The 25,429-nt window shown below is 39.5% G+C and overlaps 2 protein-coding genes across 2 annotated transcripts in view; one reads left to right on the forward strand and one right to left on the reverse strand.

Annotated features, from left to right (window-relative positions):
- LOC147169562 (uncharacterized) overlaps positions 1-18,873 on the reverse strand; it is a 37,644-nt gene extending 18,771 nt beyond the window's left edge. The window contains exons 1-36 of the mRNA XM_086082173.1: positions 18,811-18,873; positions 16,417-16,520; positions 15,045-15,063; positions 14,914-14,941; positions 14,602-14,724; positions 13,489-13,685; positions 13,313-13,416; positions 13,048-13,160; positions 12,670-12,900; positions 12,527-12,601; positions 12,213-12,448; positions 11,151-11,232; positions 10,898-11,041; positions 10,288-10,490; positions 10,037-10,173; positions 8,767-8,879; positions 8,520-8,696; positions 8,417-8,448; positions 7,513-7,610; positions 7,346-7,368; positions 7,248-7,269; positions 6,840-6,867; positions 6,467-6,545; positions 6,118-6,264; positions 5,827-6,038; positions 5,152-5,252; positions 3,778-3,896; positions 3,517-3,696; positions 3,405-3,445; positions 3,192-3,289; positions 2,749-2,771; positions 2,645-2,666; positions 2,542-2,569; positions 1,366-1,450; positions 1,135-1,281; positions 719-930 (exon numbers count right to left, since the gene is read on the reverse strand). Coding sequence (XP_085938299.1) covers positions 719-930; positions 1,135-1,281; positions 1,366-1,450; positions 2,542-2,569; positions 2,645-2,666; positions 2,749-2,771; positions 3,192-3,289; positions 3,405-3,445; positions 3,517-3,696; positions 3,778-3,896; positions 5,152-5,252; positions 5,827-6,038; positions 6,118-6,264; positions 6,467-6,545; positions 6,840-6,867; positions 7,248-7,269; positions 7,346-7,368; positions 7,513-7,610; positions 8,417-8,448; positions 8,520-8,696; positions 8,767-8,879; positions 10,037-10,173; positions 10,288-10,490; positions 10,898-11,041; positions 11,151-11,232; positions 12,213-12,448; positions 12,527-12,601; positions 12,670-12,900; positions 13,048-13,160; positions 13,313-13,416; positions 13,489-13,685; positions 14,602-14,724; positions 14,914-14,941; positions 15,045-15,063; positions 16,417-16,468 — 3,731 coding nt within the window. The 5' untranslated portion in view covers positions 16,469-16,520; positions 18,811-18,873. The remainder of the gene's footprint in view (positions 1-718; positions 931-1,134; positions 1,282-1,365; positions 1,451-2,541; positions 2,570-2,644; positions 2,667-2,748; positions 2,772-3,191; positions 3,290-3,404; positions 3,446-3,516; positions 3,697-3,777; positions 3,897-5,151; positions 5,253-5,826; positions 6,039-6,117; positions 6,265-6,466; positions 6,546-6,839; positions 6,868-7,247; positions 7,270-7,345; positions 7,369-7,512; positions 7,611-8,416; positions 8,449-8,519; positions 8,697-8,766; positions 8,880-10,036; positions 10,174-10,287; positions 10,491-10,897; positions 11,042-11,150; positions 11,233-12,212; positions 12,449-12,526; positions 12,602-12,669; positions 12,901-13,047; positions 13,161-13,312; positions 13,417-13,488; positions 13,686-14,601; positions 14,725-14,913; positions 14,942-15,044; positions 15,064-16,416; positions 16,521-18,810) is intronic.
- A 2,197-nt stretch (positions 18,874-21,070) lies between these two features.
- On the forward strand, positions 21,071-25,143 carry ears2 (glutamyl-tRNA synthetase 2, mitochondrial). The gene is made up of 10 exons (XM_086083850.1): positions 21,071-21,451; positions 21,726-21,881; positions 21,945-22,134; positions 22,222-22,372; positions 22,568-22,889; positions 22,976-23,084; positions 23,711-23,864; positions 23,994-24,124; positions 24,192-24,327; positions 24,770-25,143. The coding sequence occupies exons 1-10, from the start codon at positions 21,265-21,267 to the stop codon at positions 24,863-24,865; spliced, it is 1,632 nt and encodes a 543-aa protein (XP_085939976.1). The 5' UTR covers positions 21,071-21,264; the 3' UTR covers positions 24,866-25,143.
- The last annotated feature ends 286 nt before the right edge of the window (positions 25,144-25,429 follow it).

The following is a 25,429-nucleotide window of genomic DNA, read 5'->3' on the forward strand; positions in this document are numbered from 1 at the left end:
ACGTTTTTTGTCTCACTTCATCAATTGAATTCGACTCTTTCTAGTGTGCACCCGTAAGCAGAATAAAACGGATAGACCGACATACTATTTATTGACATGTTATCATGAACACCACTTGAGTTCTAATCATATTGCCTAGAAATTGAGTGGTATTCATAATAATGTTTCAAATCCTCTGTGAGCTCATCAGTACGGCACTAATATTAATCATTCTATGCAGAGGATAAAGAGTACAGTGTGTAAAGGTCATTACCGTAATATTGTCTGTCTACATGCTATTGCTGAACCTTTAAAAAAATATATAGCCTACATTTTCAAAATAAAATAAAAAGAAAAAAAGAAAAATAGTTTGGTCCGCTGCTTAAAGGGTTAAAGTGCAGCAACATAGATTCTGATTAGCACTAGCATTAAGCAAGCCAGGCCTTCTTTAGAACGTTGTCTGGCTGATTTACATACATAACTTGTAAATTCCCTTTGTATTATAGTTAGGAGTGTGGCATTAATACATTTTTCACTATTTGCCAAACTGTTGCTGATTGTGATGTGAGTGTGTTTGTATCTCAAGTCAGTGCTCGCAAGTCAAAGCAAAATAAATAAATAAATAATAATAATCATATTATTTATACTGTATATTCAAAACCATGTAAGTCGAGTAACTTAAATCTCACGGCACAACTATACGCCGAACTCGAAGTGGCTGCAAATCCGCACGTCTCACATGTGTTGATAGCTGGTGCAGTTCAAATCCTTTGTAGTGAGACATGACAGGAAGTCAGGCGAGACTGCGTGGAGAAATGGGCGAAGCCGGTGGTTGAACCAGAGCTCAATAAGGTTGGGATCATTGAAGTAGGCGCCGTGGAAGGTGTCCAATTGGACTTCTCGGATCGCGTCCAAAATCAAGGAGGCTGCTGCATTCCCGGGGTTAAATGTCTGCAAAATATGTCATTGTGACTGGTTGAGGTGGTGGTTCCCAACACAAAGCAATTGTATCTTCTGCCATCTTAAAGCATTGTATTTCTCTACCTGTCGCGAAGATACATTAATTGTAGCAAATACATAAATTGCTGGGACCCATTAAGTAAAATAGCTCATTTTTGAATCGCTGAACTCGAGGATTGTTGCAGGTTTCCTTACCATGTTAGCGAGAAGGTCCAGAGACTGGTTCAGCAAATGAGAAGATTTGGTGAGGAGGAGCTTCCAGACGGGTAAACTGCCGCTGGAGCCGGCCAAGCGGTTGCACGTAAAGATCATAGCCAGATCTTGAGCCGTTAGCGCCGCCAGCTGTGTCGTGAAAAAGCAGAGTGGGTGATTGACCCCCGAAGGCCACGTTTAAAACTCCATTTCACCAAGAGGCATGATGTTTACCGATGCACACGCTACTTGCTCCACGGAAAAGTTGCAGAGACGTTCTTGGTGAGTTCCGGTGTCCAGTAGGAGCTGGAGTGTTGTGCTGTTTGCAAAAAAAAAAAATCATGATAAGATATTATCCTGGACTCTATTTAATTGTTTTCTATTACACTGATGCGAAGGCAAATTGTGCAATGTGACCCCCCCCCCCCCCCAAAAAAAAAGACAGTTGGCATATTTTGAAAGATTTCGGTGACAGAGATGGCAAACTTCACTATTTCATCCACAGGTACATATGACATTATAAATGTAATTAACTTATTCACTCGCAGCCATTTTCACTGAAGCAACCCCCTTCGCTCCCGGCTGTTTTACTGGATTTTTACTGATTTTGCAAGGCCCACATAGAATGTTGTGTTCTATTGCTATAAAAACATGGAACCTACCAAAAGAGAGATTAGAGTCTCTTCTTTCATCAGGGAAAACAATATATTTCTATCTGTTTCCATTTTGCAGCAATTGGAATTAGAATATAGTTAAGTTTTTTTATTATTGCAACCCAAAAATGTATCTTGTTTACTCTGCTGCCACCTGCTGGCCGTTTTTTTGCAATAACTACCATTGCTTTAAGCGACCTCTTCAGGTCAGGGGCTGCTTCAAAGCCAAAGCCTAACCCTAACCCTAACCCTATGCTCCAGCATAAACATAAAAAATAAAGTAAAATATAATATAAAATATAAAATAAGACCTGCATTTTTTCAGCTAATTTTTTTGCGCAAATTTTGACTCTTTTCCCAAATTAGAACAACATGGAATTTTTTTTTTTGGGGTGGGTTATGTCGTTTACCTTACACTTACCAAGCTTATATGCAACATTCTCAACATGAACATCATGCAAATCAACTTGCGATTGAGCAAATGGGTTAATTATAGTATTGTTGTAAAACACAATATGTCAACTTTAAAAATGTATTTGTGTGGCTTGGTCATAGCAATTGTCTTTCTTTTTTATTTGAATTGTACAGGTTATAATATTGTGTATTGTGGTTTTTTTTCATTGTCTGAATAATAATAATTACTGAAGTATTTGCCCTGTTTCTTATATCGTATTAGATATGCAGGGACGTCTGTCAATCATCTAGATTTTGGGTCGGGTCTTTCTGCCCAAAAGAGCCGTATCAAAACTGAACTCACCTGTTGACTGCCGTACACATCTCTGTGGCTGCGAATAACAACATGACACGAGTGAGTGACCGTGGAAGGATTATGTTACGGGTAAAGTAAGAAAATGACTTACCATTGATCGGGGTGACGGTGCACTGATTGGTGAGAAGAAGATCGGATAAAGTTATACAGTGCGTCTATAAAATCAAAGTCAAAAGTGGTATTGCGCATTATCACCTCTCCACTGAATATGACGCAACCTGGGAAAAAAAAACACAAATTCAAATGTTACTATAAAAAGAATGTCCAAATGACAGACTCACTGGACGTTTTATTAGGTACACCTATACAATTTAATGAGATTGAGTATGAAGAAAATGCTGGTGTGACATTCAAATGGCAAATACCAATTCATATCTATTATTTTCCATTCTAAAATTGGGGTATGAATAATTGTGGTATGAACCGTACATTTTGGCACAATAATTAATATATTGAATATTATATATATATATATATATTAAAACTGACCTTGTACCTATTATGTTTAGAACTGCACAATCATTTCCTAAAGTTCTAGTGTGTGATCTCATTAGATTGTGTGAGTGTCCCTTATGAATTGTCCTATGAGGTAAAAAAACAAAAAACAAATGTTGGATTTTCTTTGGCGTGTGTCTTACCAGGCGGAAGGAGCTCAGCCAGCTCCAGCTTGCTGGAGGTGATGGACCCCGCCACATGGAGAGGAACGATCGGCACGGCCAGGTCCAGTCTTGTGAAACTGGAGCATGACGATGGCAAACACTTAGCATTCATGTTAACATTTCCTCTTTAAAAATGATATAAAATTGTGTATAAAAAAGAAGAAGCACAATATGTCTCAGATGTCAACTCACAGTGTTTTGAAGGAGTTACAGGAAAAGTTCCCAATGAACGTCTGCAACGTTAAGAAACGAAAAACATCAAGAATCACTTTCTCATTCAAACCCTCCGCCGATTGTTCCTCACCGTTTGAAGGTCTTCGACAAGGAGCGCGAGGAATTCTGGGATTTTCAAGCGTTCCTCGGGCGAGTCGGTCAGCTGATCGAACAGTGCATCGATGATGACGTCGGTCCCCGGCAGACCGGGAGGCGGAATGAACAGAAGGTCCAGCCGTTGCCGTAGAGACAGAAGAGGAAGGGCTTCCAGCTAAAAGGAAGGCATTGATTATGAGCTTTGCACAAAGTACAATGTTCAGACAACGAATTGTTATTAATGGTGACATCTCACTGGGCTGAAGTCCGGGTTGAGCCGCAGAATCTGTTCGAGGGTCAAAAACTGGGAAAATGGACCCACGTTCACCATCAGCCACTCTGCGCTGCTGTTGAATCCCGATCGGCAGCCTGGGCCTGCACATATTCAGGAAGGACCCCAAAATATGATTTAGATTGGTGTTTTACATTTCACCAATTTGCCAACCTCTATAGAGACAAGTGACTTCTTGTTCTTTGCTTTGACTTGAGTGCAAAAAATTTGCAAATTCGCGTGTCGACACATAATATAACGACAATCACAGGCATATACTGCAAGTATAAAAAGTGAAATAATGATGATCTCATCTCAATTTACTGCGCTCGAATGTAAAAACTTGCGTATCGTGATTTATTTCGTAAAAGTTGGCGCAGGTAGTTTCATGTGATTTTGCTGAATTCGATTGAGGTGCAGGCAGACAGTCATGTCGTATTTTATTTGCAAATAACGGCAACAGCATGGATCGAAATGTGCCATGCTGGGGATGTTTGCATGGGTCTGCAAAAAAATACCAAAACTTGGTCTAACCTGCCCCTGCTCAGATTTAGCCTCGTGCCAAGGAAATAGAGCCAAAAAGCTGTCAAGCCACTGACTAGCACAACTTTTGAGATTTAGGGGATATACACATTATGGGTGGGAATCTTTGAATGCCTCACGATTCGATTCTGATTTTTGGGCCTGCGATTCGATTCAGAATCGATTTTCGATTAAGAACGATTTTTGATTGATTCAAAATTATTTGATTGACAGCGACTTTTGCTTCAATCTATAGATGTGCAAGGAATCGTAATGATCTACTCCAGTCTGACACGCTAATGCTAATTAGCGCACTACTCGCGGCACTTTTATCACTCAAAAGAACGGCTCCACGCTGAAAAAATAAACTTTTATTGGAATACCTTGATCATGACTTTTTCTTCTACTCTCTAATGTGGCTACAACTTAACAGTGTATCAGAAAGAGCGGAACCACACTGCCCCTCAGTGGCCAAACAACATGAACAGCGCTCCAAATAAAGGCACACACAGACACAGACAAAGACAAGACAGTATAAAATAATTTAAATAAAATCGATTTTGGGACATTTAAAATGGTTTCTGAATCGTACTAAATGAGAATCGCGATTCTTAGGAAAATCAATTTTTTGGCACACCCCTAATACACATCATATGATACACATTTGTGTACAGTTAAGCTAGTTGACATGTGTTACATGTGTATAAATATATTTTTTAAACAGTTATGTATCTTTGTTAAAACCTTCCCAAAGCAATATTTGAATTTGCCTGTAATTGGAACCATTTAAAATGCAGCCGCTGTGAAGATGTCAAATGAGTAATAAAATAAGCTGACCTGAAACTGGACGAGACAGGAAATTCAAAATGAATTCCTCCAGGATCACGATCCGCTGTGTGTCAGTGATGATGTCATAGTGTTGGTTGAAGGTCTCCAGGCTGACATTGAAAAGAGCAAAGAGAAGCAGTTTCATATCTTCATGAGACTCCTTACATTCCTAAGTATGGAAGCAAGCAGGCTGAAGAAAGTAATATACAAACCTTACAATCCCCAATTACTGTACATTCATTTATAGACCCTTGGAAATTCAACACATAATTTTAGCGTCTTGGTTTGACTTTATATTCCAAATGTACTTCTTGTAATAATATTTACATTTAGATTTAGCCTTGTTGGGGTAATTTAGCATCTTGGCATAACAGTTTCCCTCAAAACTTACAGTAGCTTAGTAGCATGAATCGCTGAATAATATTAAACATTGATTTTATCTTGTTATACATCCAATGATCACAAAATTTGGTTTACTGAGTTATGAAAATATGATTTTAAAGGCACCTTTTCCCGCTAACATTTAGCTTAATTAGCTTGTCTTAATTAGCCACTTAGCATCAAAGAGAGCATCATTGGCCGTGTAAGTTCAGCAATATTATTAGTATATATTAGGTTTGTTTTACTATTAAATATTTGATTTCTTAACTGTTAAAGGGTATTTTCATTGTTTTCTTCGCTTACATCTGCTGGTATGATTGACAGCTGAGGTTCCTTTGGCTCAGACAACGCAGGAAATTTTGGGACGCCGATGGCAGGAAGCCCTTCAGGCGCTCTGAGAACCACTTGGCGATGACGCTGCTGTTCCTCAGCTGTTCGTTACTCAGCAACGCCACGCGGATATCACCGATCACATCCAGAATTTCAGGCGCTGACGGTCCGATTGCGCTCTCGGGCTATGCGGAAGATACACAAATGTATTTGAAATGTCTGTCCTTCGTTCATTTACGATGGTGACTTCCTTCCTTCGCTAACCATGCTGGCCAGGATGTCCAAAGCCGGATCCAAGATGGCGGAAAGTTTACTGAGCAGGATCTTCCATAACACTACGGACCGTTTGCTGTTGCCGGGGAGATTACATGACAGAAGAGACGCTAGCTGATTGGCCGTGAAGTTCTGCAACTGGATATAGAAGATGGGTCAAATTGTAAATCAAATTTATATATAATGTATATATGTACCAACATTGTTTTTTCTGACCAACCACTGAGCCAACGAGAGACTGGAAATGTTTGTAATTAATAATACAATTTAATGGAAAAAAATACAGCGGTGCCTTGACTTGAAAACCAACCAAGCCCCAACTTAGAACATAAAAGGCCACCTGTGCGCAAGCGTATTCTTCCAGGGTAAAGTTGCACGGGACGTCCGCAGATGTGCTCAAGGCCAAATGAAGGTCGGAGCTGCATGATTAGCACATTAGGAAGACAATTAACTCATTCACTGCCATACATTCATTATATATATATTTTTAAATCGTACTTAATCGCATGACTTAACTCACTACTGTTCTAAATGTACAATAAAAGAAAAAAAAAACTAGGTTTTCATACTTTGGTTAACAAAAGTGGATTTTTTTTTTTTTGGAATTAATAGAAATAGTTCAAATACATTTTTGACGTTTATAGTCGTCAATGGCAGTGAAGTGAGTTAAGGCACACAGCGTGGAAACTTAAGGTATTTATTTTACAACATACCTGTTGGTTTCCTTACAGACATCAGTTGCTGTAAAGTTGCAAAGAAGCTGAATTATTAACTGTGGATGTCAAAAACAAATCTGTGCGGCAGTACCAAAAGGCCCGGGGACAGATACTGGGCCGTGGGCCTCTGGTTGGGGACCACTGCATTGACAATTCTAACCATTTTACAGGCCTGATAAGGGCTCTGACTGCTGACTGATAAACTGCCAATGCATTTTTTTTCCTCTTGTCCCCTCTGAACTCTGCCTAGCAACAAGTGACATCGCCAGGGAAAAACATTCTATCAATGCGTCTCTTACTGTACTTAAAATTTACTTTGCGTTGCAATGTTTTAAAATGCACTGTGTGCGATTTATTGCATTGCCTTTGAGAGACAAATTTGTGAATTTTTAAAATACATCTTACCATTGATCTGGATATTTAAGCACTGTGAAAGAACAAAGCAGGTTAAAGTTTCGGAAATACAATAAAGTCATTGTAGTTGTGGTTAGCGGAAACCTCACATTGATGTTGTCAGGCACACATTCTAGGAGAGAAACAAAAAATAATCATCAAACTTTCAAGTTTGCTGCTGCACTATTTATTACTAAAAACAACAATATTATTAATGAGATTTTCTCACGCAGTGAATGTAATACAGTATATGTGCCCGAGAGGAAGTTTTCTCTACCTTCTGGTGTAGATTGGATGAGTTGGTCCACTTTCTCCCGAATGAGAAACTCCATGTCAGGAGGCACGGACACGATGACTCTTTGCAGCTGCTCAAGACTGAAAAAGTATCACACAAATAATAAAAATTTCATTTAATAGCAAACTCAGTGATGTGCTAAAAAAAAACATTAGATAAAAAAAAATTGAATTGATGATTTGATAGGTGCTCCATCATTTTATTAAATCATTTGTATCGAAAATATTTCTTCAAACATAATTAATAATATATGTTTAAAACGTGATTGTGATATTTACTAAGGGTGGGAATCTTTAAATGTCTCACGATTCGATTCCGATTTTTGGGTCTGCGATTCGATTCATAATCGATTGAGAACGATTTTTGATTCAAAATGATTTGATTGACAATGATTTTTGCTTCAATCTATAGATGTGCAAGGAATTGTAATGATCTACTCCAGTCTGACTCGCTAATGCTAATTAGCGGGCTACTCACGGCACTTTTATCCCTCAAAAGAACGGCTCCACACTGCAAAAAAAACAACTTTTATTGGAATAATTTGATCGTGACTTTTCCCTTCTACTCTCTAATGTGGCTACAACTTAACAGTGTATCAGACCGTGTGGAACCACACTGCCCCAAAGTGGCCAAATTGGGTACAACATGAACAGCGCTCCAAATAAAGGCACACACAGACAAAGGGAAGACAGTATAAAATAATTTTAATAAAATTGATTTTTGGGACATTTAAAATCGATTCTGAATCGTACTAAATGAGAATCGCGATTCTTATGGAAATCTATTTTTGGGCAAACCCCTAATATTTAACATACTTGTATATAGTTAAAAAAAAATCAACCACAATTAGTTAGAAGGTATTTAAATAGAAAAAAAAACTACTCACATAGTTTTGGAGACTTCACAGGGAGGCTGGACCTGCAAAATCAACAATATAAGCTTTACTTTCCTGATTGCGAAATACTGCTAAAGCCATCAAGAGCAGTCACCTCAGCAGCCAGCAGGATCAGTTCATGCAAGACCTCTTGAAGTCTCCTCTCTCCGGGGGACTCCAATAGGTAATCAAACACCTCGCGGATGACGACATCCTTCTCAGGAGGAGTCGGGAGAGGCAGCAGCATCATCTGCGCCGTCTGTCTTGGAGTCAGCTGGTCCAGAGCATCCAGCTGGGGAGGCGACGGAGAGAAAAAGGTCATCAGGTCTTCGCATGGCTGAGCTCTGATGTGCCTGACTTACGCCTAAGAAGTATGGGTTGAGGTCGTAGAAGTCTGTGATGTTAGCGACTTCGGAGAAGGAACCAAAATTCTTCCACAGCCATTCTTTGCTGTTGTTGGCTGAGAAACACACATCTAAAACATACACACAAGATTTCATCATTCATTCCAGACCACCCCGTTATAGTTTTTTTTTTGTAGTAATAGTTTTACCCCTCCCATCCATTTAGACTTAACAAAACACACTTTTTAAAATTAAAACACATTGCATTCTATGCTAGAAATGTGCCTTTGAGAGGCGGGGCCTGCAGCAAATCTTCGTGTGAGCTGTGGTCAACAGCAGATCATGCGCTATTGTATTCACTGTCTGCCAATCACCAAGCGACGTGCCCAGATGACACTGAACAAACGTGAAACGTGAACGTGAAACGTGAGTTTTGCTGCAATGTTAAATTTTAATAAAACGTGAACGCCGTCTATGAGTTTGAATGTAATTGCTTAATTCTGAATGCAGCCAGTTATAAGAGGGTGTGCACACTTGTGCAACCATATTATCTCACCTGTGTAGTTTTAGTTCCAAGAACTAAAAAGGTAGTCAAAAGTTGTCCTTTTTGTGAGAATAGTTAACCGTCCATTGTGGGTTCAAGCTTTTTTTGTGATTTTTATTTTATTTTTTTTATCCAGTAATAACTCAATATTGTTCTTGCGGGTTCATGATATTTTCCTTCTTCTTCTTTTTTGTCTAGTAATTACTCAATATTGTTATTGTTTTGGGGTGTAATTGTGCTTTCGGCCAATGGGGGGCGACGCACTATTGTTTAACACGGTAAAGTTGAAATTAAAGAACAGGAAGTTCAAAATTATAAGCTCAGGCTCTTTTTTTCCCGCTGATTATTTGATTAAATTGAATGTCTCCATTTAGAATGCAACGGATGTAGGTTCATTTTATGATGTACATGATTACTGATGTATATTATGAGATCATAAGTTAAGTTTGTTAGCTTGGGGAAAAATGGGACTTGTTTAGTGTAAACGGTTAGAGGGACGGTACACAGTTACACAATTTGTATAATGTATTTCTCATAACCATTTCAATTGGTCTCTCTCAATATATTAAACGTTTTTAAATGTGTTTGTAGTATTTTAAAGTGTTTAAAGAGTACTGTATTTTTATATTGGAGATTTCACTTTTTGAAAATTGTATAAAAAAAAAATTTTTTAAACAGAAGTTCAAAGAATTCTTGTAGTTGAAACTTAATCCAGATCCGCACAAAATGTTCCTTTTCACTCACCGGACATGTTGTGACGCCTCAGGAAGGCGTAGATGAAGTGCGTATAAATGTTTTGGCGGTGCATTGAATGGGCATCCATGTCGTCGTAGTAGTAGTAGTTGTAGTTGTAGTTAAAGTGTTTGCTGAGGAGAGCAACACTGCACAGCGAAAAATGATCAATATTATTACTAGAAACATTTAAGAGAGATTCCTCCTAGAATATCAAAACACCGCCGCATGTCAGAGTGAGAGGAAATGAACGGCAAACTCACAGGGTTTGATAGGCAGGACAGGAGAAGTTGTTGGCGCTCAGGCAGGAGAGCAAGTCGATGGGTATGTAGGGGAGGAGAGGTGACAGCTTGATGTGGAACCACATGGTGATGAATTCTGGATCTTGGAGGTTTTCCTCAGTAAGCGTGGAAGAGTCTACTTCGCTAAAGATCTCATGGAATTCAGATGCCACCTCTGTGAAGTTCTGCAAAAACAAAAGAAGCAGTTAAGAAATAACACGCGTCCACTAGGAAAACAGTGGGGAGAATTAAACAGTATGTGAATCACGATTTAATGCTGCAATCCGATTCATTGTGCTGCTCCATTTGATGTGCATTTATATTCCTCCCACTTTGTAAAAAAAAAGAAGTTACATTGTTAGTTACAATCACACATTTCTGCTTCTGCTGTTTCTGTAAAAATGTGAGATCTCCGAAAAAAATGCAAAACCAAAACAAAACTATAATATGGGATCAGCGGGTGCTGAACAGCACGTATGCGGGGGTCCATTGTATATATAAAGCAATATCATATCCAGAAGATGCTACATTTAGATTAAAAAAAAAAAGTATGTAAATTTTGAGTCGAGTAGAATGGTTCATCTGCACTCACAGATGTGGCAAACTCCTGTATCAGTAAGTTGAGACGTTCCGTCAGCTCCAAAATCAGTCTCATGACGTTCCCCTCAGACATGGTCAGGTTGGTTCGAGCTGCACAGTGCATGATGTGTGCCACGTTTCCCACCGCATCAGTCAACTGGTGGGGCGATGACCAGGACAAATTTTGACAAACAGAAATAATATGTATGTATATCATTATTATTATTATTTATTTATTTATTTTTATTTATTTATTTATTTATTACCCCACAGGGATTGCCATCAAGAGTGACGCTGCAAACATCCTGGACATCGTCCGGTCCATTGTCCACATTGTGATCCAAGTCGCTGGAGGACATTTTGCATCATCACATCATACATAGAAAAACACAACGATAAAACCTGCTGTCATCTGAAGGTCCTATATCCATCCATCCATTTTCTATCTTACTTATAGTTTGAATGGTTATTTGTTTGTACGGTACTGTATGCGCCTTGTCTGGCTTGTTCTGGCTTGGCTAGCGACCTTATCCCAAGTTCCGCTGGGATAGGCTCCATGAACATGACTGAAATAAGGGCATGAGGCACAGACTGTATAAAATGAAAACTAGCTCGCTAACTAGCTTAGCAAGATAGATGGATCTAGCTAGCTAGCTAGATAGATAGTGAAGTGCATCAATTTAATTATAACTGTTTGATTTATAATATTACTATTTAGAAGTGGACATAACTGCTTTAATTTATTCAGTCTGACTCTTTGTGAGAATTTAAATTGATGTGAGGGGGTGAAGCAAATGTGTTAATTAGATTCCTTTGTATTTTACGTGAATCTCTTCTGGCTCTGAAAACAACGTTAATCTTTATCTTGTGACTGAGGGGGAGCATTTTGGCGATGTGTATTGATGTATCATGTGACTGTCTGGGACGGAGAGGAACGGCTGAGGATTGGTGGAAGAAGACGGGGAGGGGTTTGTAGAGTCACGGAAGGATACTAGTGACTTGCTCGTGGGAGGGGCGTTACAGATGAGGGAGAACATGGCGGCGTTTGGCTGCGATCTCATGTGTCCATAATCTTATGAAAATAAATCCTAATTTCACCGATCTCATTGTCTGATTTTGATAATCAACATTATGAACACGGGAAAACAAAGAACGATTTTCCAACACTAACTAGTTTAGCAAAATAGATGGATCGCTAGCTAAAATGAAATCTAGCTCGCTAACTAGCTTAGCAAGATAGATGGATCACTAGCTAGCTAGCTAGCTAGCTAGCTAGATAGATAGATAGATAGAACTAGCATTTTGACTTAAATGTTAGTGGGACGTACAACACATGGTAAAAGGCGAGCCTGAGATGGTCACTCATGAGGTATTGTTCATCGTTGGTGAACTTCCGCAGTACGGGCAGAACGACCTGTCGGTACCAGTCCTCCATTTTGTCCAATTTTGGCGCCTCCAGGGCAACGGGTGGCGGATTGGGCCTGTGGTGACTTGCCATCTCCGCCAGAGTCCAGTTGAGCAGAAACTGCATCAGCGTGTTGCTTTTTATTTGCGACGCGTCTCTCTGGGAGATGAAATGTGAAATATTTATTGATGCACCTGTACGGTATAAAGTCAGTATGTGCCTGAATGAAAAATATACCTCTTTAGTGAAGGCGACAAAGTTATGAACAAAGCTTGTGATGGGTTTGATAGCCATTGTGATGCCTTGGATCACCTGGAAGTGGGGCGGGGGATTAATTGCATTAAGTGGGATTACTCGATTCTTTGGAGCAGTTAATATACCTCTTTGAGAGTTGTGTGAGGGGATGGAGGTAAATACGGGCTGTATGGCAGTTTGGGGTAACCGGGCCCGGTCCAGTTGTGGTTCCCTCCATAATCGGTGTGGGCTGGCGGGCCATCTGCCATTAAACTTTGGAAAATGAGCGAAAGGGAGTCGTTGGTCAAATCCGCCACCTCGGGTCTTAAAAGCAGCTCGGCCTTTTGCGCCGGAGACAGCAGGTGAAGAACTTCCAGCTGTGTTGAGAAGAGACGAAAAGAAATGATAAAGGACGGGGCGGGCAACATATCAAATCAAATGTGGCCCTTGAGCACAACATTTTCCCACCCTTAGAATAGAAACAGAGTGACCATCATAAAGTTTATTTTAAAAAAAAAACTCACGCCGCTGAAAACCATGTTGAGTGCTGGCAAGTCGTAGATTCTCGCGTGGACGCTGAAGGCACCGAAATTCTTCATCAGCCAGTCTTCACTGCTTTCATTTGGATTCACGCAACCTGCACAGAGGCAACGACAAACCGAGACAGTACTTTATATATATTTCTCTGAGATTCACTGGACATTGTATTCCTTTAACATTTTGTAATGGGTGCAATTCCTAAATCTACACATAATCACAAATCTATTGTGGTGGGTTGTGAAGCATTACCAGGGACTCCATTCCTTGACAGGAAGGGAAACATGAAGAATGAATAGATCCATTTTTGCCTGGCAGGAATCATCTCAGAGAAATGTTGACTGAGTTCCTTCACTCTGCGGAAAGAGAGCAGAGCATTCAAAAAGTGCGGCCGTTGAGCTCGGTCACATGATGGACGACAACTGTACATTGTTTGGTAGGTGGAGCAGCTGAAGTTCTTGGCGCTGAGGCAGGCCAGGACGTGTCTGTTGATTGACTTCAACAGCGGCGTCACTTTGACCTCCATCCACATCTCCACCAGGGCTTCATTGTGGAGAGGCTCCACATTGGGGTCCAAAAAGATGGCTGCCTCCATGCTGATGTACGCTCCTCTCGCACTGGACCTCTGAAAAGGACATTGGTAGAAAATAATGAAAACACATCATTACCAAAGAACCATAGTTGGTCATTTTCATTTTCTGGCTATAAATGGCGAGTTGCTTGAAAGATTAACATAAAAGACTGAACTCAGGTAACCACCACAAATACATCGTTTTGGTTTTTTTTGTCCCGATTGCTCATTGTTATTGGGTTACCATGGTTAAAAGAGTATAGTAACTGTCCGCAGCTGCACAACTATTGCCATGAACACTGTTTGTATTCAGCATTGAGCAACAAACTGGTCCACCAGAGCCACCAGAGAAATATTCTGTGGTGGGCAATAGTCTGAGAAAAAAAAAACTAGAATATTTGTGACATTTTAAAGGGAAAAAAAAATCACAAATTTACCAGAAATAAACTCAGAGATTAGCGAGAAAAAAACTCCGAAATTGGCAAGAAATACATGTAGTCTGCCTACTCGGATGTTTGTGCCAAGTCACAATTCCCAAGTGTACAAAATGCCTACAGTGGAAGAAATTGTTAACTTGTACTTTTCATACGGGTTTTCAAAGAAGGAGAGTTTGTTTCTCATAAATGTAAATATCACAAATATTCAAGTGTTTTTCTCCTAAATGTACGAGTTTTTTTCTCGCAAATTTGCCACTTTATAATGACACAAACATTAGAATTTTTCTCATAAATCTGTGAAGTTGTTTTCCTCACACATTTTCAACTTTTTAATATCACAAATATTAGATTTTTTTTCTCTCCTGTGCCTAACTTTAAGCAACGTTTTTCTAGTTTTCTTTCTCAAAGCAATTGTCCCTTGCTTCCCTTGGGTCCATAGATGAATTTTTGAAAACATAAATAGTAACTTGCCAACATTCCTCAAGATACATGCAAGTGATTCTGTCGCCGGTGTAATCTCTGGCCAAGCCTACCATGAAGGTATAAAGATCCATTGCCGCTTCCAGAATTGCTTTCAAATTCCGCATGTGATCCTTTCCGGTGTTTGACGCAGGCGAGCCCACACACTGGAGGAAGCATGACGCTGCGTCTAGTTCCTTAACAAAAATAGAAAAAGGATCAAATGCTTATTTTATGTCCAATCGATCCGGTTTCAATTTGTAGTTTTGGTGGAGCCATTTTGATCCTATTCCTAATCATGACTTGAGTGAAAGGAAAAAAACAAGAAAAATGTATTTCCTTTTGATGATTCATGTGTCATGTGCTAAGACTTTTTATCCACTCACCTGGCCAGGCGAGTTGCAGGTGGCCTCTCTGCATCGGCCAGGTGAAACAACGGACATTCAAAAATAATATTAGTGGGGTTCGAAAGAATTAGAAAAAAAGAAACCGGTTGGTTTCCACTTAGGTGTCTTACCTTTGTTGACTAGATGGCCCTGTTGGGGGGTGAAAACAGAGACATGAATGGTTGATTGAGAGTAACAACAACATTGAAGTCTGAATATTTGTACTTCCACATAAATTAACTATTGTGCTTATCAATCAGCATCATTTACAGACTTATAAGTTCAGGATACAACATAAATGAAATAACATTATGTTATATTTTGACGGTTTGACGCCTTCTGGTTGTGTAGTTTCCCTATTGTCTAATAATGCAGGAGAATAAGCAGAACCAACTAAGCACAGTTCCTTTTGTAATACATCCTCACCAAACGACTCTAATTAAAGCCATTCAAAAACACAATCCCATTGTTCAATGTCCGTATAGTTGAAGGACTACCTGATTGTGAAGTCCTCGGTCAGAACACAAAGACGCTGAAATCCAATTGGATTTAAAATAAAAAATAAAAAAAATCTAATTTTAGCATACAGACAAAGTGGTGCCTTGAGATACAACTGGCTTTACTAACATGTTCAATCATCATTCTTCTTTTTTTTTTGTCTTCAGATATGAGCAAAATTTGAGACACAAGTGCATTTTAGACCTCATTGCTATCGATGGCGGCAACACACTTCACAACATGCAGCGCCCATCAATTCACATTGGCTTCCTTTGCAGTGGAAGGACAATATCAGTTGATGTCAGCAATGTGCCATTAAGCTAGACGAACGGGGAAAGACAATACAAATAACAACACATACAGTATGTTGCTAGTTGTGTTTTTTAGCTCGCATTTTCTGTTTGCAGAATATGTGGAGAGCAAATAATGATTGTTGGTTTGTATACAGTAAAATACGGTTGAGAGTATTTTTTCGTTAGTGAAAAACATGTTTAAAAAAAATTCATTGTTGGTGGGGGTGCTGGAACGGATTAATGGCATTTCTATTCATTTTAATGGGGAATGACGATTTCAGAGATTTTGAGATACAAACATGGTCAAGAAGCAAATTCAACTTGTATCTCAAGGCACCACTGTATTAGAAGCAGTGTAGCAAAAATAAAAGCTACCAAAAATATTAAATAAATGTAACAATATTAAAATTTAAGTTGAGAATGTAGGTCAGTGCTGTGTTTTAGGACGGAAGAAAAGACCTTGCTGACCCTGATTGCTCACCACTATTGAAATGTAAAATTTAAAGAAGATTGACCAGGATCCTGCATGGGCTGAACGTGAAATTTTTTCTTCCAATTTTTTTCCCCTCTCAATATTGACTGAACAACTTTGGCTGAACATATCTCGATAAATATACATACACCGTATATGTGATAAATAAAGCATGCTAGATTGACAAAAAACAAACAAAAAAAACCAAAAACAATCATATTGGCGCTTATCCTCGCTTACCAACGTTACCCCACAGGAGGTAAAGCAGCAAGAAAATGTGGCCCGATGTCATGATGCCGCAGCTCTCTTGAGGATGAGTGCGGTTGGTTATGTGGCTGCAGTCGCTAGGGAGGGAAGCAGAGACATCGTGTGAAACCCTCGACACTACGGCAGCAAAATGCAAGATTGATTAACAACAAGGTCGACGTAGCCACCTTGGAATTATTCGATCATAACAGCACTTTTAAATTCTTCATAAAAGAAACTGGTGAGACGTGTTATGGGGTTCATGTGAGCACCAGATAGAAATCAGGGAGTGGCCATCAGATACATTTCAGAATCACTCTTGACCTTCGTCATTGTTACGCAAATTGTCTAACACATTGTCCGTCTGCATTAGCGAGAAGAATGCTGAAATTCAACACCATCCAACATCTAAAGAAGAAACACAAAGAGCTCTGATAATCTGTTTTTAAGACAACAATACAATCATAAGGGAGGGGGGGACAACCACTGTGATGTAATGGGAGTGACATAAGAAGATAATATGCACATTTAAAAAAAATAAACAAAAGTTTTGCTATCTTGTTTTTTTTTTTAAATGTGACTTTGCCCTTTTATTTCTTACAATGCAATTTACGGGTTACAGGAAAAAACATAGTGGACCCCCGTATACTTGTGGTTTGGCACTTGTGCATTTGCATATTTGCATTTTTTTATTATTATTTTTCGATATTTAAAAATATTTATACATTTTCTATTGTTTTTTTTAAATACCCCATTTAACCCATTTTATGTAGAAAACTAATTTTTGTTTATCAGCACCCCCCCCCCCCCCAATGCATTTCAATGAGCAGCAATTATATGCAGATTTTGGACATTGTCTTGTTTTGTCGCTTCTTTTCCATTGGTGCTTCATTTTCTTATGCTTATATACTCTTGATCGACTTTGTGTAGAGTCGTCAAGCGTCATTAGTGGCCTGTTGCTTTAAATATTGCTGCCGTTACATATAGCTTGCTAGAATGCAGCTCGAGTTACATACGACGGCCTTCCCATCATTAGGCCAACTCATTGTCATAAATTCATAAAGAGCTTCCACTTAATTTAATTTTCTAGCTTTTTTCACCAGTCACTGCAATTCTTTGTTTTGCCATCTTGTTAGGAATTCCTGTTAGTTGTCATCTTTTATGATCGTAACATAGCTAACTAGCAATGACCTCACGCGACTAACCATATTATCACTCTCTAACCCTAATTACTCATTCCACTATTGCGACACACATTTTTTTGTGTGCAAGAGTCAATAGTGACAAGTGTTCCTTGTGTTTATTCAAGTTTATTCTAGCAGGATTAGATAAACATTGACGGGGGGGAGGGGGGGGGGTAAATGTGCTATCTATAAAAAAAATAACCCAATAGCATTAGCATCGTATTTTAGGTTAGGCTGGTGCTAAAATAACGGCAGCTGGACTATGAATTAATTATAAAAGACACTTTTTTTTTGTATCTACTGCTGTTAGTTATTAACTTACTAAACACGGACTTTTACTCGTTCACTCGAACTACTTCACAAAATTCTACCGAACAAGTGTGGCATTAACATAAGTCAGGAAATCATAAATCAGATGACAACAGTTATGCAGACAAATTTGCGACTATCACTTTTCATGTTTCATCAAATAATGATATGTGCACTTCCTTAAATCAATGTAAAAATATATACCGGGTATACTGTACATAAATAAAGCCTACAGTGACCTAAATGAAGCATTTTCCCTTCCAAAATTGCAGGCAATACGATTTCAAAATTGGGACTCGTGATCTTGATTTGAATTTGATTAATTGTTCACCCCTAATAATGACACCCTTTACAAATGTATTATACCATCATTCATTACCTACGAGCAAAATAACCTACAAGCCAAAATAAAGCAATAATTGTGCTGCAGACACAGATGTGGCTCTTAAGTTTTGTGAAGGCCCATTTCACAAAATGAACATTAAATTGCAATTTTAGGAAAACTTTTCTTAAAAAAAATGATACTTGACTTTAAACGCAAATCTGTCTATTTAATTTATACATGCATGTACATTAGACACCACATAACAAATGCAGGCATAATAATATCATTTTTGTAACATATTTAAATAAGTAAACATTGTGTAATTTAATTTTATTAATGTAACACATACAGTATTTTTATATTTATTTTTTAAATAAAAATTGTCAGTTTCACTCTAATGATTAATCTTCTATCAATATATATTTTTTTATTTGATTTTTCTTTTATTCTTGAGCCAGGTACTAACAATCACTCAGAACTAAGTTATGCTGCTAATATTATTCAAAATAAGGGTGACTGCCTTGGAGATACAATAAACAATGTTAAAGAAAAGGAGAATGTATGTCCTACCAAATCACGTTGTTCCTTCAGCATGCGTGTGCGTTTACACCGGAAAAAGCAGGTGTGTCCGTGAGCTCCAAGGATAGTCACATAAAAGGTGTCGACAGTGGGAGTGGTCAAGATTTGGGGCAGCTTGAAATTGTATTGTATTTCCAGATGATTAAAGGTATGCATGTAAGAATGTAAGACCGGTAACAATTCTAATAAAATAAAATATCATAAAATAATATATATTAGTGCATCCACTTCACTTTTTTACACATTGTTTTGTTGAAGCCTAATTCCAAAATGGAATTTATTCATTAACTCATTCACTGCCATTGACGGCTATAGACGTTAAAATTTCATTAAAAAAAATTATTAAAAAAGATTTTAAATGTTTTTTTGGTTTTAAAAGAAAAGATTAGTAAAAATTAGGGGCATGAGGCGACTAAAATTTGTAATTGTAATTAATCGCATGACTTCACTAGTTAAGTCATGATTAATCACAAATTTTATATCTGTTCTAAATGTACAAAAAAAATCTAGGTTTTCATACTATTGTTAACAAAAATGGGGAACATTTTTTAAACTAATAGAAATAGTTAAAATTAATGTTTTTTAAAGTCTATAGCTGTCAATGGCAGTGAATGAGTTAATTGAATTAATTAATTGTTTCCTCTACTAATACTCTATTCTACACACCCCATAAAGAAATTCATCAAAAATAAAAGGCTTAAAATGGAGCTCATGAATCAACCAAGCATGAAATTCTGCTGCTTTGAAGGTTCCAATGAGCACAATGACCTTCATCATTCGTAAATGGAAGCCGTTCTGAACCAGGCAGTACTCTTCCTAGAGTACTAGTCAGAAGGAACTTAACCAGGGAGGTGACTAAGAACCCGGTGGGCACTCTGTCAGCACTCCAGTGGTACTCTGTAATTGAGAGGAGATCTCGATCTGTAGCCTGTATGCTGGAGTGGCCGGACAGAAACCACTCTTTTGGAAAAGGCACACGGCAGCCCACCTGGTGTTTGCCAAAAGGCACCTGAAGGACTCTCACACGAGGAAATTTTCTCCGGTCTGATGAGACAAAGATTGAACTCTCTTATCTGGAGAGATCTGAGCTGACACTCCCCATCCAACTTCATGTAGCTTGAGAGCGGCTGCGAAACAAGGAATGGGTGAAATTGGCCAAAGACAGATGTGCCGAGCTTTTGGCATCATATTCAAAAAGACTTCAGGCTGTAATTAGTGTCGATGCCGAAAAATAATGTAGTGGAAATAATTAATCACAGGCATGAAGGAAGCTAAACTAAGAAAGTGACTAAGCCTTTCCGTTAACGTGCACGCACACATGCCAGCAGTGTGGCAAAAAATCTGGTCAAACTGGTTTGTATGAGGCGTCAAACAAAGACAGCAGAGGAGATTCAAAGGTGAAGGTGAGTGAAGTAAACTAAATGAAAACAATAGGATTAATTAATGCTACAATTTAGTGTGTTTAAGATCTAATCTAAATTATTACAAGTACTGATTTGTATTCTTGTTGCTCCATAAAAAGAACATATTTAAATCAAAATGCATCTTACAAGGAGTACAACTTCTTTTATTGGAAAAATATGACTGTAAGGTGAGGTTTTGAATCCTATGGCATTTAGGAGTACCCATAAAAATATGTTTAATTGAGGGATCCTACAGACCAGAACTGGCCTGCCACGTGAATTGTTTGACTATAAAAAAAACAAAAACATGTCTATTGTACTTCCTACTTTTTTTGCTAGATTTTTTTGTTCTTTTAACTGTAACTGGGAAAAAAATATATTCACATTAACCAGTTTCAGAAGCATCACAGAATTCCTACTTAATCTAAATTTGACAATAGTTAAAAATTAGGTTGCCACTATTTTTACATTCATACACAACTGCTGACATGTTATATGGTCAGTGAGAAATGTGTAAGAAACAAAACAAAACAGTCAGTACTGTATATGAGGACAAAAGCACTGGTTAAAAGAATGTTTCTTTGTTTTTTTTTCTTCTGGATAAAATAATGTGAAAATGCTTTTTTTTTGTTATTGTCGATTTAATCAAAGCAGTATTATTCAAATCATTTGGTAGCGGTAATGCACTATTTGAGTTAGCGACCGCCGTTAAACAACACGAAGAAGAGGGTCGGCATAGGGTGAAGTGATTAACTTTAACGCTAGATGGCAGTAGCGAAACAAAGACCATCAAACCAGAATTGCCGAAGAAGAAAATCAGCCAATCACATTTCGACTTTTCACGCACGTTTCCGCAGTCTGCGAAGAGAGTGAAAATAATCATGTTTTTAAATGGCTAGAATGTTTTATTTAATGCATTTTAAGAAAACGTCGCATTCAATGGCCGAATAGAGTTTTCCCAGTTGTATGGATAGCCACATTAACCGACCTAAAGCTGACGCTATTGTCACCGTTGTGACCCACAGAACGTACTAAAAGCAACATGACACGGTCGTGGCTCAGAACGTGCCGCTGTTACCTGGAACGGAAGATCGCTTTCGGGGGCTTTCTTAGCCCTGCTGCCACCACAAAAGTATGGACTAAACGCCAGCTCGACTCCGCCTTCAGCAGACGATGCGCCACCACGTCTGGAGGCGAGGTTCGGGTCAGGTTCGCCCCAAGCCCGACAGGTAAAGTCTCTTATAAGTGCTAAAAACTAGTGAGCTGCTCCGAGGTCAGTAATAGTAGTAGTAGTAGATATATACAGGTAGTTTTTGCATTTGTTTTTTTAATGGTTTGTTTTAGTTTATTTTATTTTATATATATGTGGCGTATTTGTTCAGCACAAGATTAAAACATTTGGGGAAAATGCCCTTCCTGACGCAATCTACCCATTTTTTTTTCCATTCAGGCCCAGTAACACTCTGAGATAATTACTGCGCACTGATGTCTTATTATTCGCAGGTTTCTTGCACCTTGGAGGCCTCCGCACAGCTCTTTACAATTACATCTTCGCCAAGAAGTACGGAGGCTCGTTTGTCCTGCGCCTGGAGGACACGGATCAAAGCAGGCTGGTACCAGGGTCTGCCGAGGCCATAGAAGATATTCTCGAGTGGGCAGGTAGGGCAAAACTGACGTAATCCAGACATAATCGATCTTTCAAGTCTGATTTTTGTCTTCCAGGTATACCTCCAGATGAAAGTCCAGTCCGAGGGGGGCCACTGGGTCCGTACCTGCAGTCAGAAAGACTGGACCTTTACAGACAGACAGCGTCGCAGCTAGTGGAAAGCGGCCACGCCTACCAATGTTTCTGCACCCCCCAGAGGCTGGAGCTGCTCAAAAAAGAAGCCCTGAGGAGAGGACAGATTCCCAGGTTATAGCTCCATCATATCATTCCAACTCACTTAGACAAGACGAATGTTTCTCTGGCATTCAGGCATTTGTCTTCCTCCCTCCTCAGGTACGACAACCGGTGTCGACACCTTCGTTCCGAGCAGGTCCAGGAGAAACTCGAACAGGGAGCGCCCCATGTGATCAGGTTCCATCTCGACGAGGGAGTGGAGCCCTTTCAGGATCTTATCGTTGGGTGGAATCGTCATGAGGTGGCGCAGGTAGAGCACTGGTGCAACCTTTTACTCTGAGCAAGTGCAGTGTGAAAAGGGGTTTTAGGCTCCATCAGTGTTGTGGATGAGGTTCCACTCAATAATGGATTTCGTGGTTGAAACGCGTTTAAGCCTTGGTGGCCACTGAAGAATCCCGTTCAGGTTTGATTCCTGTTGTCATTGTTCTTTTGTCCTTCCCGCCAGGTGGAAGGCGACCCCGTGGTTATCAAAGCAGACGGTTTCCCCACCTACCATCTCGCTAACATAGTGGACGACCACTACATGAGGATCAGCCATGTACTTCGGGGCTCCGAGTGGTTGACCTCAACCTCCAAGCACCTCCTCATGTACCGCGCCCTTGGATGGCAGCCGCCCGCCTTCGGACACCTGCCGCTGCTGACCAATAAGGACGGTAGCAAACTATCCAAGAGGCAGGGCGACATATTCATCCAAAAATTCCAGAGAGACGGCGTCCTGCCAGAGGCCCTGCTGGACATCACCACAAACTGCGGCTCGGGATTCAGCTGTGAGTGGTAAATTGTCCGTTGCAACAATTGCAAGTGGCGTTTGCGGTATCATCTGGTGGCAACAAATTAGAATTTTGCCCGGCAGCCAATCGAGTGGGGCGAACGCTGGATGAGCTGATCTCCGAGTTTAACCCCTCCAAGATCATGACGCACTCTGCTTTGCTCGACCTTGAAAAACTTCCAGAGTTCAACAGGTGAGTTACTACTGTTGCTGTAATTTTTGCGTTTTTTCATTATTTACAAGACCTTTTCTTAAGCAACAGCAAAATATTATACTGTCTTGCCTTTGTCTGTGTGTGCCTTTTATTTGGAGCGCTGTTCATGTTGTACCCGGTTTGGCCACTGAGGGGCAGTGTGGTTCCACGCGGTCTAATACACTGTTAAGTTGTAGCCACATTAGAGAGTAGAAGGAAAAAGTCACGATCAAGTTATTCTAATAAAAAAACTTTTGCGTGAAGCCGTTCTTTTGAGTGATAAAAGTGCCGCGAGTAGCGCGCTAATTAGCATTAGCGAGTCAGACTGGAGTAGATCATTACAATTCCTTGCACTTCGTTGTCAATCCAATCATTTTAAATCAAAAATTGTTCTTAATCGAAAATCGATTCTGAATCGAATCATAAACCCAAAAATCTGAATCGCATCGTGAGACATTCAAAGATTCCCACCCCTCGTATTTTCATATTTCTTTTGTTCTACACAAATTGAGTTGAATTTTATTTACGTATTAACATATTAGGGAGGTCCATTTTCCACACACAACTTGGCATGCAGCAAATAAGAGATGTGAAAACAGGCACGCTCGTTTTATTTCTCCCCACAGAATCCACCTGCAGCATCACATTGAAGATGAGCGGCAGTGCAATTTTCTGATAAAAGATCTGCAGGGACAAATCCGACAGGCCTACACGGGCGAGATTCCGGATGAAGATGTCCTGCATGAGGATAATATCAGGCGGGTTCTACACTTACGGAAGGTAAACTGTGTGTTCTTTGCACGCAGTCTTGCTGGACAGGAAGTTGCTCCCACCACTATTGACTGCAAATATAAAACGTCAAGAGTTGCTGTGCCAGTCATATTAACAGTATTCTCTTCTTCTCTGCAGGGTCACATATCCTATCTGCGGGAACTCGCGAGTCCCACTTACTCATACCTGTGGGTGCGTCCTTCCTTCTCCAGTCAACAGGTGGCAGCACTCACCACGGAGGCCCGGCACATCGCCACGCTGGCACTCAAGTAAGCGAGCTTCGCCTAAAGAGCAAGACAGCCCTCGCAATGTGATGTGAATATCTTTGCTTTGCAGGTTAGCAGAAGAACGAGGAAAGGCAGCAGCGGTGGATCAAATCAGTCAAGATTTAAAGACGTTGGCCAAGCAAGCCAAAGGCACCAAATACAGAGACGTGATGAGGCTTTTAAGGTTGACTCTCAGCGGACTGCAGGTAAGTTGACACATTTGAACAAAATATAGTTGAGTTTTTTTTGTGTGTGTGTGTGCTATTTGTTTTTTTTGACATCCTTCCATCAATTTTCTATACTGCTTATCCTCATTATGTGTCTAAGCAATAGGTGGGGTACACCCTGGACTAGTCTCCAGTCCATTTACATTCAGATTCATACCTTAGAATGTTCAATAAACCTCACATTATTTTTAGAATGTGTGTGTGTGTGGGGGGGGGGGGGGGGGGGTTGTTTTACCACTAGCACTTAAAAGTCCAGTTCCCATAATAGGTCCCCTTTAAATAGCGCATTTATAATGACAATAATAGAATTCCTACACTGACTCAGCTGCCAGAGTGGCAAAACGCAAAAAAACAAAGGAAGTGGATTTTGAATTGCTTGTGTTTGTTTTCATTTATCCGTTGTGTTCTCCTGGCCTTACAGCAAGGACCAAGCATCGCGGAAATGATGGTGGCTTTGGGGCCCGCCGAGACCATCCATCGATTGCAGAAGCTTCTTCTGCTTGATGGAACGAGCTAGCCAGCACCAGAACAGCCACGAGGTCCATCTTGTCCAAGATGAGACTTTCCTCCTGTTTAGGGCTTTTGACTGACGTTTATCATGACACAAGCGGAATGAACTGCTGATTGAAGTAACTAAAGATGTGTAACAGTAAACGACTGTGTTTGTAATTTGATGTGACAGTTTGTATATACAGTTGTATGTCTTTAGTGTATGCGGTAAAGAGTGTGATGAGTGGAAATGTGACAAGGTAATTGGTGGATGTGATTAAAATTGCAGTCACCATTATCACCATACTTACAATTTTTCATTTGTTTTATATTCATTGCCTAGAGCTGTTTTTCATATAACAAATATTTAAACAGCTAGTGTGCAGTTCCCTTCATTTTTTAAACCATTAACTCATTCACTGCCATTGACGGTTATAGACGTCAAATATTCATTTGTACTATTTCTATTAGTTTACATTTTTTCCCCGCTTTTGTTAAGAGTATGAAACCTAGAATCTTTTTTTATTGTAAATTTAGAACAGATGTCAAATTTGTGATTAATTGTGAGTTAACTAATAGTCATGCAATTAAT

Source organism: Leptonotus elevatus, chromosome 8 (assembly GCF_054856555.1).
Source record: "Leptonotus elevatus isolate MCC_2025b chromosome 8, RoL_Lele_1.0, whole genome shotgun sequence".
Taxonomy (NCBI): domain Eukaryota; kingdom Metazoa; phylum Chordata; class Actinopteri; order Syngnathiformes; family Syngnathidae; genus Leptonotus; species Leptonotus elevatus.

Coding starts and splice junctions, on each gene's coding strand:
- ears2 (XM_086083850.1), top strand. CDS start 21,265: ATGACACGGTCGTGGCTCAGAACGTGCCGCTGTTACCTGGAACGGAAG. Junction 22,373..22,567: donor ATCGTCATGAGGTGGCGCAG/GTAGAGCACTGG, acceptor CCTTCCCGCCAG/GTGGAAGGCGACCCCGTGGT. Junction 23,865..23,993: donor GGGTTCTACACTTACGGAAG/GTAAACTGTGTG, acceptor TCTTCTCTGCAG/GGTCACATATCCTATCTGCG.